Source organism: Hypanus sabinus, chromosome 4 (genome assembly GCF_030144855.1).
Source record: "Hypanus sabinus isolate sHypSab1 chromosome 4, sHypSab1.hap1, whole genome shotgun sequence".
Lineage (NCBI taxonomy): Eukaryota > Metazoa > Chordata > Chondrichthyes > Myliobatiformes > Dasyatidae > Hypanus > Hypanus sabinus.
Genome location: NC_082709.1, coordinates 40,323,984 through 40,346,040, shown reverse-complemented (window position 1 = coordinate 40,346,040; position 22,057 = coordinate 40,323,984). Strand labels below are relative to the sequence as shown.

Below are 22,057 nucleotides of genomic sequence, written 5' to 3'. Positions count from 1 at the left end.
TTTCAGACTTGCAGAATTCCCTGAATTCTTTATCCTGAGTCATTATCAACAAGATATCCAGCCACCAGATCTCTCTCTTTCTCACCCACATAGTTCGGCTCGAATCTCTTGCTCAGCAGGAGATTTAACCTTAAGCCCACACAGGGATGCCAATACTGTTGCACGAATTGCCCCATGTAATAATGATCAGCAAGGCACAGAAAGAGAGAATCTGTACTTACTGACAATTACCTTTATTGTTTAAATATATAAGTACAGGAATTCTTACACTAACTACCTTGTGTGCACTCCTGCTAAGTGTTCCTGACTCTCATGAATAGTCAAAGAATAGCAAAGGTATTACCCAGGAAAAGGAGTCTACTTTGGCCAGGCGTTTCTCATTGTCCCGCTTCACTCACCACGTGTTTCACGCAGGGTTGCCCACACTTGTATCTCCAATGGTAATTCTTCGAAGTTACTGCTGCCAGCATACACGAAGCATCCATTTTTATGTCCATTTCTTATCAATTCAAATATTGCATTCCAGTGTCACTGGCCACAGGTCATGCATCTGACTTTTAACACCTTGTTGTTGGCCTACTCCAAGCCAGCATCCATTTATTGCCTTCTTCCCAACAAGTGATAGTTGATCATTTATGGCTGTTGGTTCTCAAACAGCAACCAGCTCCCAACACGCCAGGCAGGCACCAGCCCCAACATTCACAAACCTGCATGTTATATCCAACAAAAGAACATCTCACAAGTAAATTATTTGGGAATTATCTCCAGTCCAGCAGATTACCTGGAGCATCATTGTATCTTCTTGAAAACATTGATCAAGCCAAGCACTTCAAGTTCACAAAAAAGCGAACGGAGTGTCTTCAAAAAATGGCAGCCTCCACCACCAAGCACGTGGCAAGATCAAAAACAATTAGTCTGTCTGCTTCCACTATCCTCAATTCATTCAAATTCACTGATTTGTCGACAGTCGTTTTTTCTGACCAACAATTCCTTCTTATAGAGTGACATTTGCAATTTTCTAATCCTCGGGGACCATGCCAAAATTAAGTGATTCTTGAAAGATCAAGACCAATGCATCCATTATCTCTTCAGCAACCTTTCTCAGGACTCTGGGATGTCCACCTGGCCCAGGTGACTTACCCACCTTAAGACCTATAATAGGACCTGTAATACTGATACATCCAAGTTTAGTTTCTTCCTCTCAAATTGCAGGGAGAATTCTCTCATATTATGGTCAGTGCCTCTTAAGGGTTTCTTTACCTTAATCTCCCTAATCAGCACCCAGTCCAGAATTGTCTTTTCCTTAGTGGGCTCAAACAGAAGCTTCTCTAAAAAGCTATCTCGTAGGCTTTCTACAAATTTCTTCCCTTGGAATCCATTGGGTTATTTTTACTCATGCATTCTCTGAACTCTACCCACAAGAATTCTACATCTTCTGATCCTATGTCACATTTAAGGATTTGATTTCATTTTTTTCTACAAATAAAGCCACCCTCTCTGCCTACCTGCCTGTCATTTTTATACAATGTGTATCCTTGGATGTTAAGCTCCCAATTGTGATCTTCTTTCATCCACGACTCAATAGTACCCTCAATGTCATACTTGCCAATTTCTAACTGTGTTACAAGATCAATTACCTTAGTTAATTTACTACACGCAATCAATATAACACCTTCGGTCCTATATTTACCATCCATTTCAATTTTGTCTCCATGTTGCCTGAAGTTAAGTCTTTATCCATTTTAATCTTCTTATATTATTCTTTATTCTGAAAACTTCTGTAATCTCTCCTGCACTCCCCTTCCCTTTTTGTTTTGTTAGGAAGTATTCTGGAGTTATGTGAATATAGCAGATATTAATCCAAGCAAGAACCAGTCTTCAGTTCTTATTGTAACTGTAAATAAGCTCAGCAAACTTGCAATTAGTCTTCAGTTTTTATTTTAAATTGCAAGCAGTAAACTGATGTTAAAAGCCCACAAAGAGATGTGGTTTGCAAAATGGTGACCTTGAGATGTTTGCTTATGCATTAGGCTAATGTTAAGACAATGGTGTAGTGTTACTTGACTTGCATCAAACCAGGCAACATGGCTGAGATGTTTGCACCATTGTGACTTGAATTCAGGCTAGCAAACCAGACAAATGTTGTCACTTAGTATATTAAACATGGTCAGAGGTATAGCCAATCAATAGTCTGTGTACTCAGAGGAAACCCTAACACTAATTTTGGGTGCCTGGGTCTCTGTCGTCAGAAGTTTTTAGATTATTTCCATTGATTAGTTTCTCTCAAAGGCACTTAGACCTTCAGGGGTGTCTTATCAATTACAATGTTCTTCCAGTATGTATCTCAAAGGAACCATTTGTCAACCCAAAGTATTGAAGCAAGCAATGGCATTATAACTATTGAAATTGTATTAAATCACCTGTTGTTACTTTCAATCTTAGTGGTAAAGAATGTGCCATACTTTTGGGTTCATGAGTCTCTACCAATAGTGTCTCCATGAGAATACCTGCTTGTTGTGATGACTAAAGGCTACTATAACACCAGCTCCAGTGTCTCTCCAGTGACTTCGATCACAGTCACAACTTTATCCGTGATAGGATAAAGTTGAGCTTCTCCCTACTATTTGTTTAAAGCCCTATCCACAGTTCTAGTTATGCAATTTGCCAGGATTCTGCTCCCAGCGTGGTTCAGGTGGAGCTCATCCCATCAGAACAGTTCCTACCTTCCCTAACACTAATGCCAATATTTCACGAATTCAAACCCACTTCAGCATTGACCCGTATCCCTCTAAATGTTTCCTGTTCATGAACCTGTTTAAATGCCCTTGAACTGTTATTAATGCACTTCCTTAAGCACCTTCTCTGGCAGCTCAGCCCATATAAGCTCCTGCTTCTGGGTGGAAAAGTTGCCCCTCAGGGTCCTATTAAATTTTACCCCCCCTCACCTTAAACCTATGTCACCTTGTTCTTGTTCCCCCAACCGTGGTCATGAACGGAAAGACATTGGTTCCCAATGCTGACTCTGGGTGTCGATGCTTATTCTCTCACTCCAGTCACCACTACCCTCGACTTCCTGACTCTTAACCAGCTTTCTACTAATGGTGCTCCATGAAACAAGGAAGGAAGTGACAGGAGACACCACTTTGGTCTTCCCCACTAATACGTTTTAGCTAATTGTAGCCTTCTCAGCAGAAAAGAATCTCTACTGTTCTTAGGAATCATGCTGAAGTATCATTCAAACCAGAATCTAAATCTAACCAAGCTGATGTACTGTGTTTCATGGCTTAGAAACCAAGCTAAATTGAAATGCTATGTGTGCACAATGAGAGGGTGGTGACTAATGGGATTTAGAAACAGAACCTTAGCATAGATCCAATATGCATTCCTTTAAGGTGTGCCCCATATATAATAAATGAAGACATTAAACATAATGTAACGCAAAGCATCTCGAGGGAAGTAAAGACCAGGGTTTACAATGTACCCCGGAAAGAATTTTCTCTAAATGTCCAAGGATCTCTGAAGACATTATTGCTGGTAGATAAAGTGGTTAAGAAGCCGCATGCAATTTTCACCTTCATTAGCCAGGGCATAAAATATAAGGATAGCTGTATTATGGTTTATAAAGTGTCCTCTAGACCACAACCAGAGCATTGCGGACACTCTGCTTACTACACTATCTGCAAGTCGTGATGACACAACCAGACAAAGTAGTGAAGAAGCCAAGTTGAGACATCGAGTACAAGAGTTGTAAGTTCTGGCTGTTTATGATATTGGTAAGGCTGCACAAGTATTATGGGCACTTCTGGTTACCATATTAAAGGAAGCGATTAGGTTAGAGAGAGTGCAGAAAAGATTCACAAGGACCAGAAGCCTTGAGTTATGAGGAGAGACTGGATAGGATGGGACTACTTTCCCTAACAGCGGTTTGTAAAATCATGAGGGGCACAGTCTTTTTCTCAGGAGAGTCTCAAGCTAGAGGGCGTAGGTTAGAGGTGAGATGGGAAAGGTTTAAGGGGGACATTGGGAGCAAGCCATTCCCAAAGAGTGATGGGTACATAGAACAGGCTGACAGAGGAGGTGGTAGAGGTGGGTCAAATTACAATACTTAAAAGACATTTGGACAGGTTTGTGGATAGGAAAGGTTTAGGGATGAGGACCAGCTCAGAGGTCGGCATGAACGAGTTGAGCCAAAGGCCTGTTTCCCTGCTCACTCAATAATCATAAAACTTTATTTCTTTTTGTTTAAGAATAATGGACACGACTTTTTGTTGCTTGAAAGCACGAAGACTAAAGCCTACATGTTTTCAAACACGAACTCTGTGAAAGAAAATATTCCAAATACAAAATGCTGTGGATGGTGGAATTAAACTAAAACAGAAAACCAGTCCTGGCGCATCTACGTTTCGGGTTGCGGATCCTTCAACAGAACTGGACCCTGAACGATCGCTTAAGGTTTTGAAGAAAAGTTTCCAGTTCTGATGAGTAGTCTTCATCCCGAAACGATAGAATTGTACCTCTTACCAGAGACAGTCTGGCTTTATCTCCAGCCTTCCCGCATCCAACAGTGCCCAGTTAACCTGGGGAGAGTGGAAATTCAACTGCGAAACTTTCAGATACATGCCATACACGCCGTATTGATATATCAATATTGTTACTGGACCCGGCGGCAGCAACTCTTCCCAGCATAACTTAGTTAATGTTTCATTTCCTGCACATCATTACCGTTTTAATAACTGTTGTTCCCAGCTGTCAAACGTCCTGAACTGAAATGGAATCAGTCAGTTGCAATGCAAAGTATTTGCTGGCGTTCTGCCCTCCGGTGATGTGTAGCACATCAGCCGCATTGCACAAACTGTAACTCAATCCCCATCCCTCTCGGGAGAAAGCCGCCTGCCTCGCATTAGGCACGCTGGGAGAAATGTCGTATTTCATTTTACGGACTCTTATCGCATGGGACGTTATTACGAGAGCCCGAAATAGGAAAACGTATAGGTTTGACTCCAGCCTAGAAAGGTTAACGTGGCGCGCCATCTTCTTGTTCTTTACGCTGATGTGAAACCCGTATTGAATGTGCCTGTGTGTAGATCAAGATTCGGTTCCATCCAAAGTACTTATTGAGAGTAAGTATACACACACACAAAGCTGGAGGAACGCAGCAGGCCAGGCAACAGTTGACGGAAAACTGGATGTTTCGGGCCGAAACCATTTCAACAGGACTGGAGTTGGAGCCCTGAAGAAGAGTTTCGGCTTCAAATGACTATTTACTCTTTTCCGTAGATGCTGCTTGGCCTGCTGAGTTCCTCCAGCATTTTCTCGCGTTTGTACTTACTGAAAATATTGAGCCCCATTAAGCGAAAAGGCCCGATACCCTTGCCAACGTGTACAGCTGGGTAGCAGATTTTTTAAAAAAGTCACCCGAGACAAACCTGGTGCCCAATAAATGAGGTTTGATTCCTTTACACTGTAATTTTATATCCCTTTCTTAACTCCGTATCATAGAACCTTTACCTGATTAGCCAACACTTGGAAATAGATCTCAGTGAATTTCCATTGATGAAGCATTCGTTACACTCGAACTAAAATGCTATTTCAAAAACGGGCCTGTTTTGTCAAATCTGAGCTTATCAGCCCCTTAAATATGAGTTCACCCAAGTCACCTAGAACATATGTCCAGTAAAATGGGGTCACACTTTAGTAAAAGTCGAGAAGAAAAATGAAGATCACCTCTCGTTAGTTTAGAATGCCCTCCTAGGGTGCCTACGGGTTTCTTAGCGCACATTGAATAAAATGGTGTAACATCAGCAAGAATGAACATCTGGCCTGTAAAGACTACACAGATTCTATCATTGCTCTTTGTCCTTTCCTCATTACAACTTCACCAGGCCCCTGAAAGCGGGAAGCTAGCCCCCAGCTGTATCAATACTCATCTGTAGAAACTGCTCCGCACCCACCGGCCTCGGCGCTCCCCCTTTGATATGCGCATTAATCTTTTCCCAGATGTATATCATGTGCCCCGCCGCCTCCTTCAGCCCATTTTGACTCGTGGCTTCGCGGGCCGCTCTCTATCACAAAGGCGTGCGTGTGTATAAAGATCTAGTGTCTGACAAAACATGTTAGTTTGTGGAATGTAAAAACATATTGCCACTATAAGGGAGCATGAACAGGCAATAGAATCATCAGCCTTGAGTTCAGCTTCTCACACCTTGGACACCGGGTTGAAAAGTTGTACTCTACGTTAAGAATGATGACGCAGCGTGTCTGCCGGTCGATCTAATATTTTGGATGAACTGTGCCTCGCGTTTAAGGAATAACGGTCTCTAGTAATTTCATAATAGCACGTCCAACTGCAAAGAAGAAAAACACAGGTTAAATATTCCAGAAGGAAACAAGAGCGACAGTAAACAGTTGCATTGATGGACAAGCAGTGAGATGTACGTGCAGTGTGGCCCGTTTTCAAAGTTAATGGGACTGCAATGTCATTTGCAGTAATTGTCATACTTGGACCACAAAGTAATTTCTGCGATCACCTCTGCTGGGAGAACTAACAAAAGCTGAGAAATGTTACTGAGCCAGTCAAGGTTGCTGCATCTATTGTGCACGAAGGGTAGAGAAGAGGAAGATATTTGCACATCCACAAATCGTTTGGGGGTGGGGGGATGGTAGTGAGCTGGTGAACTGATATATCCTGTATCCTTTCAAGTATATTCCCTCCCCACGAATTCAACCTCGAAAGAGATGCCCCCCACAAAATGCTGGAGGAACTCAGCAGGCCGGGCAGTAGCTATGGAAGAGTAAACAAACGACATAAAGGCCGAGAGCCTCCTTCAGGCCTGATGAAGTCTCAGCCAAAATGTCGACGGTACACTCTTCCTGGCGGGCCGAGTTTGTGTGTGCATTACTTCGATTGCTCCTGTTTGTGCCCTACACAAAGTTTTTTTCTTACACAAACCGAAAAGGGTTTTCGTTGTAGATAAAGGAGCTGAATGTTTCAATTTATGCTATGGCCAAGTCTTTTCAACATTTAGTATTGTTTCCCTAATTCAGCACACCCCATCCCTCTGTGCCTACCCAATCGCAGGTTGTTAGATGCCACCATACACCAATGCATCTACTGAAAGCAAATTATTCACAAGATCAATACTAAGCAAATGCAACTGGCCTCCGGTCCCTCTCAAAATGCAAGAGGGCAGTAGCTGAGGTCGGAGCCATCATCTGCTGTAATGTGTTCCAAGGGCAAGACAAAGCACTCACTCACCTGCCTAACAGATGACATTTTGGTTACGAAAATCAGCTTAAAACATAGGACTGGATTCAGCAGCAGAGTCCTGTAGGTTGTGGTGAGAGTCCCAGGCAGCCTTGTTTTCACTACTCTAGACACCTTCACACTGATGTAATAGTGTAAAAGTGTACAGGCTAAGCTGAAAGTACCCGAGATTGTTTAGTTGTACATGGCTTATTAATTAACATTTTATTTTACAGCATTTAAGTCAATTATTTGTACAAATGCTTTTGCTAACTCCTAGGACGTTGTGTTTCTGGTGAGATACAGGGATTTGGTTTGGTGCCCATTCAGTGGAAAGCAGACTTCAGTTACAACATGATGTCTGCAGACTGATCACGGAGAAAGGGGCAAAACCCATCTGGACGGAGAACCAATTGGCTGCTGGCATTGCTTGATAACTTACCAGAGTGAGGCACCGACTACAGCAATCAGGAGAAAATAGAAAAACAAATCTATTTCCCCAAGCTCCTACAAAAGCTAATTTGATAACCCCAAATTAAACGATCACAATTCAGGTATTTGGAATGATTTCCTTAAAACTACTTTTGGCATAATATATTGTTTGGAATGAGGCAAAATTGAAACCTACTTGTCAAGAAGCTAAGTTTTCTTTAAATGCTTGGGGGCCTGAATTTTAATTCATGGTTATTGTATTTATGGCAAATATTCATATTGTTCTATTCACAGTATAGTATACTAAAATTGCTAAATTTAAGCTAGATCCATTATTCCAATTTCAACCTTACTAGATGTTCCATGAGCCACAGAAGCTGACTTACTCCAGCTGTCATTTAGCTAGATTTATTATTTGGTATCAATGAGCTAAGAGCTTGCACATCTTAATAGGCATTTCTGGATTAATTTAATCAAAATAACAAGCAAACAAATTGCACTTTATGTTGCCCATGTGCATCTGCAGTGGAAGGTAGATTTTAGTAAAGTGCCCCTCTCGGTCGTAGGCATCTTCGGACTGTAGTCACAGTTGTATTGCAGACAAGAGAAGGTGGGGGGCATTCAAGCGACAACTTCGACAACCAATGACAACTTTGGTTGACTGAAATTCTAGTCAGATTGTGCTAGTCTTCAATTGGTGCTCTACTTTCAGCAGGCAGGAGTTTTAGTCCAACTTAAAGATGACTGCTCTCAGAATGCTATTCATTATATAGTACCAATAGTGTCAGCTTGCAAAGGTGTAAGGCACGGTTTGAACATTTCACATTCAAATCAATCTTTATATAAAACATACTGAGCTGAAAGCAGCTTTGAACTCCAATGGATATATCACAAATTTTCTCAGCTACTTTTTTCTACTTTGCATACGAAGACTGGCACTTGTATATAAACATACACATTTGATTTGTGTAACACCACTTACACACACCAAGCAGTAACATTTATTGCACAAATATTTATATGTCCTTGATGCATGCAGATCTAAATGTCAGTCTGCATTGGAGTATTTTCATGTATTGGAGGTATGTGACATCCAGCTTTTGCTCTGATCTACAACTGTCTACTTTCAAAGAGTACTGATATTTTTTGTTACCCTAACCCCTAGTATATTAGTGGCTTATGTTATGGGACACCGGTAGGTTTTTTTGCCATGTTGTGCTTGTGTCAGACATTTCTCATTTCATTGTATAGGCTATTCAGTCAAGCCTAGCTGGATGCACCTTCTAGTCATTATGCATTCTTCTGGCCCAAGTCTTTGTTTGGACAAGTTCAGGACCATTCACTTCCTTCTCCAAGCTGTATCATGATCTTGCCCCACTGGCAAAAGAGACTAGATTAAACCCCAACTCTTCAAATCTGCATAGTTCAATGCCAAACAACTTTCCACTGTCACCTGTCAATGACGTAGCAACCTGAGGGAATAAATCTTTTATATAAATTTAATACTTACATTCAAGATTCAATCCATCAACACTGCTGATCACAGCACAGGTGAAATACCCTTCGCTGCACACTATCGTAATTTAATTGCATTTTATTGATATTTTAAGCCTAAAATTCACTTTTCTCCCCTTGCTGCTCTCAACACAAGCACCTCTACTTTTGCAACTCATTTCCAAACTGTAAATGGTGTGAAGTCCTGTGCAGCTCAATACTGCAAGACACTTCAATAGTTAAGGAGTCAGATGTTTTACAGTTCAAACCCCCACCTCAAACGATGGAGAGTTAAAACAAACACACAAACAAGTTATATAAAAAATAAAAGTGCATCAAGTGGCTTCAAGTAGGGTGCAGAACTGAACAAGGTGGTATATACATATGGCACAGGTCATCTTTTAAATGCTCTGCGTGGGTCTCTTCCATTGCTAACAGTGGCGACAGTTGCAGATCCTTGAGCTAGAGTCATCTGTGGCTGAACTACTGGTCCCCGTCCATTGTTTCTTCCAGCACCTGCAAAGTTAGGGTTCTGTTGCTGCTGGTGGCAATTGCTTGATGGGGGATGCCCCCCCAGCAATGGCGCACTTTGTGGGCCATTTCCTAAACAAATGATTGAAACCTTTGACATTAATGTTTTTCTACATCAGGCAAAAATACTGCAGATTAAACCATTCAAGTAACATTCAGATTTACAAGCAGACAAAACAGTATTGCATTCAGCTTGGTCACAGCCACACCAATTAATTCTTACAATGAAGTGCAACACACACAACCAGTTTAACATTAAGTTATGAAGTAACAGATGGAAAAGTGTTCACACATTTGAAGAATAGCCTACCACATTTAACCAAATGAAATGTGGTATAAAACTAACATTACACAGTTTAAAATAAATTACCTGCCATAGCTCACCTGCTTTGAATTACATAAATTGGCAAGCAGAAAACCCGAGATTTACAAGGGTTTTCCGAAAAAGGCCAGTGATTCATTAGAATTTATTGTAAGCATTGCTCACCAAACCATTATTCAGGTTGTCTATGCTGGGAACAATGAGTAGTGTGAGGGGTCCCTAAATGCAAGCATACATTCAATTTTTCTACACAGCCAATATTGTGAACTTCAACCCAACAAATTTTCAGGCAAGATTTCTGCTTAGTTTAAAAGGGATGCAGTGCTAGGATTAATTTTGCTTCCCAACTTTGATTTTCAAGAAGTTGTTGTGCTTTTGCTCACCTCCCACCTTTCTACAACAGGAAACAAAGATTGTTCAACTGGCTACCATGTCATTTTCAAAAATGATCAATATGGCTACTTGCATCAAGCATCATTTGCTTAACTCCTTCAAAAAGGTGAGAAAAAAATTAATTGAAATGCTAGGTTACAGTCCTCAAAACTATGGAGCAGTGAATTCTGACCAGACTCCCAAGATTCAAGTGGGTAGAACTAATAAGACCTTTAAAAATTCAGCCAACATTACCATGCAACAAAAAAAACGATAGAATTTCCGGTTACTCCCGCTGTGATTTTGGCAGAAACCTCAGAGAAGTCATTTGCCTTTGGGCTTCCCTCAAGGTTTACAATAGGAGACTGGAACAACTCCGGAGTTCTAACATTCAGCATTTAACTGAGTTCTGGAGGCAAGAGTTACGAAGGGGATAAGAACAAGATTTTGTATACTGGTTTTCGCAATGTCCCAAATTCTTCTACAAACTAATCAAATACTTAGGTAGTAATGTAGGAAATGCACTAGTTTACTTATAGATACAGGAACATGCATCAGATTTCCACACTATGATTTAGCAACAAATTCCCCCTTGCTTAGTTAAGCAGGAAACCATTCAATCATTCTCCTTCCCTTTTATTTCCCCACATCGTTGCAACTTATTTCCACCACTGATCCTCTGATTTAGCTCCTATATTAAGGGATAATTTATAATACCAAATGAACAGACAAGAACAGTTTTGAGAAATGGGAGCTAATCAGTGCACGTCTGGCAGTATCCCAGCCTATCACAGGGAAAACGTGCAAACTTCACAGAAACTGTACCCAAGGACAGGATTGATACTTGGTTCCAGGACTTGAGATGATGGTACTCAATGCTGCACTGCCAAGCCAACTTTCACCCAGCCTACCCTCTCCCATCACACTACAGCTTGCTTAAAATCATTTCTGAACATAACGGACCAAATCAGCTATAACTTCTAGATAGGATCCCTCTATCTGCAAAGAATCTATCACAGAAAAAGTTAACTATTCTTCAATACCTAAACCTATGAATTGTAAAATATGGTTCTCAAAGTGCACTGAACAAGTCTTACAGTTCATAACGTTCCTCAGTGCTCCAAATCATAATCCTTTAATAAAGTTTTCTGTCTACACTAGTTCTTCAGGCAATCATTACTCCATTTGCACATTCCCCTTAGTAATTACATCAGTTCTGAACACCCCTCTAACCTTCTCAGTTGTGAGGAAAAGATCTTTGATCTCTCTTCACAATTGAATTTCCTCATTCCTGGTAAACATCCACAAAGATCTTTAGGTGTGATTCCAAGAACCGTGGACAGTTCTCTAGCTGAGGTTTGTCAAACTTCTGTATTTAGCATATACCATATGCTTTGCATGCAGTGGCAATGCATTACTCTCAACCCCCAGTACAAAGAATCCTACTTATTGAGACAAATTTTGCCTAAAAACATTATGGCAGTTGCTGTATTTCTGAGAGAACTAATTTTGCCTAATGTCTTCTTTCGTCCAAAACCAGAAATTTAGCATGTTCTTGTACCCAGAGTTCTGACAGTCCAAGTTAAAATAGATCAAGTTTTTAAGCCAATAATTTCTAATTATTAAAATTGAAACATGCAGGTCTCAATTCAGAAAAACAACTCTTTCAATATTGACAGGGAACAAAATAGGTATCAGAATACAGCAGACAAAAGATGGATTAATTTTTTTTTAGAAAAAGCCACATTAAAAAGCACATTTCGTTTAGTGAAGATGGATCTTTTGGGCAAAAATGCTTTAGTGCAAGTGTCCAGATTTCCTGAATGAATGAACTCATAGTGGATACAGCTCCCAAATGGCATTACAAGCACTAGTTAATGATAGGGAAACAAGATTTTTCAGTATTACCAGCTTACCTGTTTGCATTTGTCCATTTGTAGCCAGCTGACTAGGAGGAGAATTGTTTCTATGTTCACTTTGTGCCTTAATAAAACAGTTAAATATGAAATGAAAGGGTAGAACCACATGGTTAATGAGGAATAAAAAACCTCCATAGCAAAATAAATTGATCCTTGATTGAATTAAATAAGATCAGATCATGACAGTAGAACATGCCATCAGCTATCCCAACAACACTTACAACTTTGTTTGTTTGGTTCATCTGGTTCAGGTAATCTGGATTTGGTTCACTAAAGTTGGGTACTTCTGAATATACCATACAAAACCTGACAGCAAAGAGAAAATATTAAAATGTTACACACGACTTGCTTGAAAACAGCATATTCACCTTTAAGTGTTATTGCATAATCAGGGAATTGCAAAACCACTACCAGCCGGGAGTCTCATCTGGGGTTACAAAAGCAGCTACTTAGACACTCTACACTCAGGTTCGGCATATTCTCTGCAATACAGCCAGATAACATGCATGTCTCTGTCCACTCTGTCATTTGCTCCCCGAGTAAAATGATTAGCTCCTCCCACCTCACGCTGAATAGCAAGAATGTACATGCAAATAGAAATGTCTGTGTTTTACAACCACGTGATATTAAATACAGAAGCATTGTTAACGTGTTTCCTTTCACATCCAGGCCATTTCTCCCACTTCCAAAATTTGTTCATTGGAGAAAAACGAATGAAACCATATTCCCTTTGAAAGCCAAGGCTAAGACATTGGGTATATTTAAAGCAAAGGTTGAAAGTTTGTCAGTCAGGGAGTCAAAGGTTATGGGGAGAAGGCAGCAAAAATGGGGCTGAGAGGGGTAATAAATCAGCCATGAAGGCATGGTGGAGCAGACTCGATAGATGAAATGGCCAAATTCTGCTCATACGTCTGTCTTAATTATCAAGAGCTCTTGATTGCTCCGGAGAACTAACAACCTGTAATGTTATCCTGACACCACCAGGGGGCAGGGTGAGCAACTCTATATTACACATGTAATATATTACACATGTCCACCAGCAGATGATGCACTTTTTTTAAAAATTCAGCCACAAACTTAAGAATTAGAACTGAAAATGAAATTGGAATTGATGTCAGGAATTGATGTCAAGAATCAACGTTGATGGCCTCTGCTTTTTTTTTCTTAAATACTTTGTGTTTATGTTCTGTTAGTATGAGCTGCAAAGATAATAATAAATTGTAGCAGGTGAAATGGGCTGGTGAAAGTTGATCGAGAAATGTGAACTGGTGCATTTTGGCAAGAAGTATGACAAGAAACCATACTGGATGCTTTACTGAAGTGGAAGGACCTAGGGTACAGGGTGCACAAGTCACTGGAAGTGGCAAGGCCAGTTGATAGTGATTTAAAATACCATGGCTCTATGCTTTATCAGAGGTATGTACAAATGCAGGAAAGTCATACTGAACCTTTATAAAGCTGTCACCCAGTCTCAGCTGGAGTATTATACTCAATTCTGGCTACTAATTATAGGAAATGACATACCAAGTGTTTGGATAATGGCTAGAAGTGGTTAATAAAGAACCTCTGGGATGGCTGACTAGTTACAAGGGCAGAGTGGGGAAGCAGAAAGTCTGAGGTGAACCTGAGAAGACTGTAGTATGATAAGCAACCTGCAGAGAGGACAGTGGGAATCTGTTCCTGTTGGCGCAGAGGTTGGAGATGGAAAGAAGTGCCACTGGGATCTGGAATGCTCAGTCTACAGTTCTGATAGGTTCTACGGCGGCTTCAAGAGGGAATTGGCAAGATACAGAGGATGTCATATCCAAACAGGGCGATTAAAAACTAAGGCTACAGGGTGAGGAGGAGTGGAACTAGCATGCCGATTAAAGCGCAAGCAGGGGCTCAACGGCCCCGTTCCATGTTGAAATCATTCTGTTATTCTAAACTTGGTGCTACCTGGGATGTTAATGATACACATTCAAACCCCTGCTCAATGGCTGATGTATTAATAGATCCCAGTTCATTGCTTAGAACATTTAAAGTGAAATCTCATAGGAAATAAACTAGCGATCTAGCTCATTTCTTGCTGTGTATACAGTACAAAATCACAGCAACCCTCAATAGGGGGGCTGTGGGCACAGATGCACTGAAACATCTCTTAAAGTATCATTCTCTCATCTCGGCATTATTTCTTCTCTTGTGAATGACTCCGCATCTATTAGAATGTGACCTCACAGGAACCATACATCTTCTGACATTTTGCCCAAGTGGTTATTACACAGGTCATAATTATGCTATTAAACTGGGTTGCATCACAGGATTGATACTCTTCTCATTATTTTCAAGAGTGCACTGGAGCAATGCTCCCAAAACCAGTTCCATGTCGTGTCACTATACTTACTCTCCAATTTTTTGAAGATCGCCTCCTCTCCCTGTATATAGCGTCAGGCAATTTTTCCACATTGAAGCATAACTGCAAAAGGTCAATGAATTAATTATGATTCTGCAGTAAATAAAATGATTGATGTTTCTTGAAAAGGGTGTAAGCAGGTTAAATACAGAAATTCTCCTGTTGGTTTTAAGGCACCAAAATGAGGCACATGAATTATATAAACATGCTGTTGCATTACGCTGACACATGATGGGAGGATAGTCTAGTCCAAAGATTCTAACCAACCAAAGCCACGTCACAGGGCAGGCCTGAGCATGCATTCAGTATATAACTTAAAGCCATTTAACTACAACACTTCACGTTTGTTTTTGCAAGGGGGTATGAAGTCTTAACCTCACCACATACAGGTGATAGTTAACAGGAACATCTGCTGTTCACTGAAGTAGGATTCGGCTTTCGCATTGTGGCTAAGCAGTGCATCGTTAACAGGAAGGCAATTTACAATCAATACACTCCCCACCCTCAATTATGAATTCTCTAGCTGTAGAGAACGTAGCCTGATTTTAATAAGCGCTCAGATCAGCCTGCCTATTAAAGATTTTAATATTCCATTTTCAAACCTACATTTAAGATGATAAGCCTGCTCAAGCATTTTAAGCACTTTTGTCATCTTTTGGACTGTGCTCCCATTGAAGCAATGTAAATGTAAGGGATTAAAAACTCCCATTTACAACAACTTACTGAAGGAACCACTCACAACTACCACCAGCAGTCAACAGGGTAACAAAGGTCAGGAGAATAATTCAGGTGCTGGCATCAGGGAACATTATTTTTGATATCCATAATGGTAAAAAGGTTTAAAAAAACTAGAACCATAAAACAGAATACCTAATGAGGCAGATTAAATGAAAAATAAACATTTGAGGGGAAAGAGTAAACAAATTAGATTAATTTGAGCCACATTCCATGCTGTAATTTCTACAAAATCTCCCTTTATAGTTTTCCCTTCAGAAAGTATTCAGACAACAATCTGAGAACACCCTTCAGCCTTTCATACGTGCAGTTGCGTCACTGGACAATTCAATCACAAGGATCAAATTCAAGCCCCGTCTTGTATCTGATTAGACACACACCTACATACCTTTAAGTCTGAAGTTCCAAGCAAGTCCCAGATTTCAAAAAAAGAATATCCAAATCACGTTTGCCTGTCTTTAACCTCTTCAGTTTTAGAGAGTCAAACTAGGGAAGTTAATGCCACTTAATTTCAGAGGAATCAAGAATATTTTTGTACTATATATGGTAGTCTTGCTCTGTGCCAGAATTAGAGTAAACTGCCAAATAGTTAAACTGCTTGATTTAGAACTGAAAGCCAGCCCATACTGGGAACAAATGACGCAAATCACATTCGCACCCAAAGATTGCTCAATGCAACAAAATTAGGTTATTGCAGCACGGTGGTTACCTTAGCAGACTAGAAACCAGGAGGCCTGGACTATCGAGCCACAGACACATTCAAGCCCCACGACAGCAGGGGACAAGAAAAAAATCCTACCACAAATCCCGTGAACTGATGCAAAAAAAAACACATTCAGGTTTACTAAAAAACTTCAGGGAAATAAAGCCAGGCATCCTCAGCTGCCTAATCCATCTGTGACCCACAGTCCCTGTAATGGGGTTAATTATTATGATTTAGCAAGCCACTCAATTCAAAAACAATTAAGCAATCTGCCAGCTTGGCATCCTCTCCTGCATCCTGGAAATGAACAAAAACATTAAAGAGTCCAAAACAAATTGCAAATAAATGTACTAATCGGGACTTTGGTTCTTGTTGCACACATTGCCTTAAATATTATCATTTGAGTCTCCCCCCACCGGAGTTAATCTGTCCACAATTAGGCCATAAACTTTGAAAGATGCACCCAAACCCACAGTTCAAATCAACAATTGACTAACCCAATAAATTGTAAAATTTCACTAACGTGGTTGTTGGCAAGAAATTCAGTTAGATTCTTCTCCCACCCACCTCCACACCTTCCCCTGCAAGTAGAGAACATTCAATTTTCTTCAAAAATTTAAGTAAAATTAAACTCCTATATCAAAAGAAAATCAACTATGCTGGATTTAAGTCAAAATAAGCTGCCTTCATCCATTTTGTTACACATAGAAACTTGGGGGGGGGGGGGTGCGAGCTGCTAGAAGTGCATTTGATACAAATGTGTCAAATTGCAAGAGGAAACAATATGACTGCAATACTATGCAGAAAAGTACACCACACTCTCAAATGACGCAAGGCAGAATCATATCCTGCTTTATGGTAAGACTGGCTTCCCCTTCACTCTGACCAAGAGTGAAAAAATACTATTCATCAAACTGCAGATTGGTTATAGGGAAACATTGCATTTGGCAAGCTTTCAGATGAGAAATACCAACAAGAAAGCCCCCTTTCCTAAAAAATCTGAAGTGAACAGTAAATATATTGGCACTAGAACAGTGGAAATAGTTGATGGTCTGAACGGACCAATTGAGGCATCTTATTCATGAAAGGGGAGGATAAACCTCCAATCACAAGAAACAGGCGATGAACGCAAAAAATTTACTGACATACACAAGAGCAGACACAGGTCTGTCAGCACATCCTGCTTAACCGTGATGCTTTATATCAAAATAAACATCTCATCTGAAAGCTCTGCAACTTGAGGAGCAAATTAGTGAAGAGTACTGAAGGACAGTTAACAAACTAGTAATGTTGTTCAAATGAAAACACCTAGATCCCACCGTCAACTCCAAAACACTACTTTTAAATAAAATTTACTTTTTATTTAGAGGTGATAGCTGCTGCCTTCCATCTTTATGCTCAGTTTTATCTAGAGAAGCATGCTGTTTTATTCTGATGCTGAAATTAAACAAGTCAGAACAGGTACCCTGACAAATCAGTCTTAAATGCACTTGTAACTTTAAGTGGCAGTAAACTTTACCTGTAAGTAGCCACATGCAGAGTTGGAAATAAACTGCAGTGCAGATCAACTTCTGAAAAAAATGCCTCTGCATCTTCATTTAGTAATGGAACATCTGCCTGTATATTCAGATTCTAGTTTGATTGGAAATGCATCCAATGGAACCAAACAAGATTCATATTTCAACATCTACACATCCAGGACAGGTTATACTTCGATTTGTTTAAACAATAGACCCACAGTAATAAATGTGCTACAACTGGCAGAAAAATCCCTGTTACAGGATAAACAATACAGAACAATCTCTTCCACTCAACATGGATGAGCCCCATTTGAAAGAAATGCTTTGTTAGCATTCTCAAATTAGATTTGCTTTGAGATAGTTGATTCAGTAGCCTAGTGTAATAATCTTTCACTTCTAGATCCTGGACTTGAATTGAAGTCAATGGTCAACTGAAAGTCTCCTCTTTGCTACAAATGGGAAATGAGTTTGTATTCTCAACACAACTTAGCAGTTCTATAAACTGAGAAAGTAGGGGCGAGTAGATGTGTTTTACACAAAACTGCAGGAGCTTTCATCCATTTAAGGTCATTCTGAATATCTACCAGTCTAAGGTTTCCTTTCTTGTAAGATGATTATAAGTAGTGAAAACAGACAAAAATTTAGAGGAACCAGAAGGGAGGATTTTAGAAAGTGCAGAGCAACTCAAGAATTCAGAATGAAGATTGCCTAGGTAGGGTAAAGAAATAAACAAGTGGATCAGTTACAAGAGGAGGCACATGTTGACAAACTGATGAGTCTGGAGAAAAACTGGACGGTTTCTATCTAGGCAAGAGAAGTTCTAGTCCATCCAAGATTTGATGAATGTCTATTATGTATCAGTATGGAAATTAAGGGTCTAGATCCTGTTAGAGAAAAAAAAATGGTTAAGGCACTCTGATGGGCAAATTGACTAATAAAGTCAGGGCCAGGTGAACCATGAATTGTCTTTTGACAAGCCTTAATATTGCATTCATTTCAGCCTGCCAGCTTGCATTACTGCATGAACCAATTGCAAGCAGTTTGAGTTGGTACATACCAACCAGGAAAAAGTTACTGATACTGACAATGTCTCAGACACAAACAAGCTTCATTCATTGTAAGTTTTAACCCTTCGTTCAGCTCTTGCTTTGATTTAATACATTCTCCCCTAGTTTCCAATTAATTCCAATTGGTTATTTGTTCCCCTCAGGACAGAAGACCCTCCTTTGCACGTGCTTTATGACACATGCACTTGCAGGACAACCTGTTTTTTTGTACTATTCACTGATCCACAGCTGACAAACATCTGCGGATGTCCCATACCAGCAAGATTTGGGATACTGAGCCAAAGTCATTCATAGGGAAGTTCTACATCAGCATACACTTTGAACCTATTTCCAAGGACAGCATCAATACGGGAAGCGGACTTGTGGCACACCTGGAGGTGATCACACAATGGTAAGTGTCACCACTGAAGGAACACCAACCATGTTGGGATGAACTTTTTAAAAAGGAAGATAGGCTTGTAACATCAAATTAGACAATGTCAGTCACACATCAGATACTAGACCCGAAACTAAACCAAAATGGACTAGTACAGTGTTCATGGGGTAGATGGTGTGTTCCAAAGACTTTGAGATGTGACCATGTCTAGCAATGCATACATCAATCAACCCTAACAGTGATGGTGCTGAACCCCTTCACTGAAACACTGGCAAAGGTATTCAGTGCAAATTGGTAGAGTATTCAATAGTTTAATGCCAGCGACAAAGAAAGAATAACAGCAAACACGAGGAAATCTGCAGATGCTGAAAATTCAAACAGCAACACACACAAAATGCTGGTAGAACACAGCAGGCTATGCAGCATTTATAGGGAGAAGCGATGTCGACGTTTCGGGCCGAGATCCTTCGTCAGAATTAACCGAAAGGAAAGATAGTAAGAGATTTGAAAGTAGTGGGGGGAGGGGAAATGCAAAATGATAGAAGACCGGAGGGGGTGGGATGAAGCTGAGAGCCAGAAAGGTGATTGGCGAAAGTGATTCAGAGCTGGAGAAGGGAAAGGATCATGGGACGGGAGGCCTTAAGAGAAAGAAGGTGGGGGGGAGCTCCAGAGGGAGATTGAGAACAGGCAAACAACTAAATATGTCAGGGATGGGGTAAGGGGAGGAGGGGCATTAATGGAAGTTAGAGAAGTCAATGTTCATGCCATAAGGTTGGAGGCTACCCAGCCGGTATATAAGGTGCTGTTCCTCCAACCTGAGTTGGAGCACATTTAACCGCACATTTTCATGTGTGAGGGAATTGAAGGAGAAAAGGAGTTTGGGGATGCAAATGGAAGTCAACAAGAACTTGAAGATCTTATAGGCAACCACTGTTCAGCAATATCATTCAGTGGGCAAATGAACAAAGAACCTAGTTGAGTAAACTCATCTCATGGCATTAGTAGAAATCACCCTCAAAATCAGGAGCCAGTTAATCTACAACTGAGTGACTCTGATCAGTCTGCTAATACTCAGTGATTCTTGGAATCAGTTACAGAAAAGGGCAACAAAATTGGCCAACGTGGCCCCAGTCAATGTTATCAGCAACCTTGCCTCTAAATTAAAAGTACCACCAGCAATTTAAATACAACAGTACAATGAGTTATCAGGTGGCCAAATTCCAACCATTTTCTTTAGTGTTTTTTTTAAAAACATCTGGGCCATTCTAACCCAGAATTTTGCATGAATTGTGTCACTCAGAGGAACTGAGTAATTTTTATATTTTTGCACTACTTATTTAACTATTTAAATATATACTTAGTCTAATTAGTCTATTATGTATTGCGATGCACTGCTGCTGCAAAGACAATTTTACGACATCTGCCTTTAAGATTAAACCTGATTCTTATCATGACCTATGATCAATCTGACACCATCCCACTCCACCCTGATGAACTAACACCACTTCTTTCTCCCCAGAGGGGCAGGATTTAATCAATGATCTTGTTGCCATTTAAAATATAACTGCACATTTTGCATTTTCCCCCAAGGTTGCCACTGCGATTCACCCTCATTGTATGCCACTTTAGTTTGTAATTCACACAATTGGCTGATATTACTCAGGTTCACATTATGCCAGCAGCCCGCTGACCATATTCGACGTACCCTCTTGTCAAGCGAATGATATCCCCGGGCTGTATTAGACCTCCAACCTCATCCCAAACTGAAATAGTGATGCTGCCAGTTTTATCGGCTACTTTGCACGACCTCACTTCATGTCCATCTTTAGTTTTGGTAACTCGACCTGCATAGAGTAAATAAAAACAAACTATAATTAGTTCCAGCAGCGTACATTGATAAATCTGCAGAGAAGTGGATACACTTAACTGCACCAGAAGTAAAACTCACAATTAAAGAAAATCGAAGGTGTCGCTTTCGCAAGAAACTGACCTGAGCCTCACTAGCACTTGAAAAAAAGGACTTCTAAACTGCTTGGGTCACTTCCAAGTGACTTTAAAAATACCCCCCATGACCATGGTGTTTTGGGTCTTTAAAGAAACTTTCTTTATATCATTTTTCTCATTCAAAACGATTAAAATAACTTACTCTTGTTTCAGGGCTGGAGCCCCTACCTAACTTACCTATTTCCAGAACAATAAAGACGACATTTAAATTTTTCATTCCTGGCTTAATGTCTTTTACAAATGCGTATGTGTCGTTGGCCATGCTCATGGTGCTTAGGAGGGTTTTCGGACAGATACCGCAAAACAAAGCATCACTCGGGAGAAGGAAGATAAAGCGAGCGCGGGCGCCCGGCAAGCTGGCTGAAGCCCCGGCTCACAGAGCTGCAAAGGCGCCGGCGGCTGCAATTGCCTCGCTTCTCCCAACAAACAGAGAAACTAAACTTCCGCAGATTAAAAGTCCCCTTTGGTGACACTTCCACTTAATGTTCCCCCCTTGACTCTCAACCTAGCGAGTTCCGAAACAAAAAATAGGCAAATCAGTCAGAGATTTGTATTTTTAAAAGCGAACCCTAAAGCTCTCGCTGCATTTTTTTCTTCCCCCATTAACTCCCACGCTGATTTTTTTTTGTTGCAGTGATGAAGCAAACTCTCGCCCGCAAATATAGGGGTGTATTGTACACTTCAAAAACTCTCCTCCGTACTGTCAGCAACTTATTTTTAATTAACTGGATAGCATGGGCAACAAATCTCCGTGGTCAGAATTAGAATCAGGGGATTATTGAGTGCCCGGCTCCTGCTGGCCACTGCCTTTTCAAAAAAAATTCTGCCTGCTGATCCGCTACAGCTCAACCTTCCCCACTCACACAAAAGCCCACACTACGCAAACAAGTGCTCTTCACGCCTTTTATAGGCTCCTGCGCCCATTTGCGGCCGTCGTGCAACGTGAT

General features: G+C 40.5%; 1 protein-coding gene across 2 annotated transcripts; it reads right to left on the bottom strand.

Annotated features, from left to right (window-relative positions):
• Positions 1 to 1,910: 1,910 nt before the first annotated feature.
• On the bottom strand, positions 1,911 to 22,004 carry LOC132392683 (SOSS complex subunit B2-like). 2 transcript variants are annotated; one of them, XM_059966902.1, is made up of 6 exons: positions 21,288 to 22,004; positions 20,812 to 20,950; positions 14,697 to 14,768; positions 12,535 to 12,619; positions 12,311 to 12,377; positions 1,911 to 6,344 (listed from the first exon to the last, which is right to left on the bottom strand). In XM_059966902.1, the coding sequence occupies exons 1-6, from the start codon at positions 21,376 to 21,378 to the stop codon at positions 6,301 to 6,303; spliced, it is 498 nt and encodes a 165-aa protein (XP_059822885.1). In that variant the 5' UTR covers positions 21,379 to 22,004; the 3' UTR covers positions 1,911 to 6,300. The 2 variants fall into 2 exon arrangements, with proteins under 2 accessions (XP_059822885.1, XP_059822884.1); XM_059966901.1 differs by lacking the exon at positions 1,911 to 6,344 and adding an exon at positions 6,354 to 9,772 and having other exon boundaries at positions 21,288 to 22,000.
• Between the last annotated feature and the right edge of the window lie 53 nt (positions 22,005 to 22,057).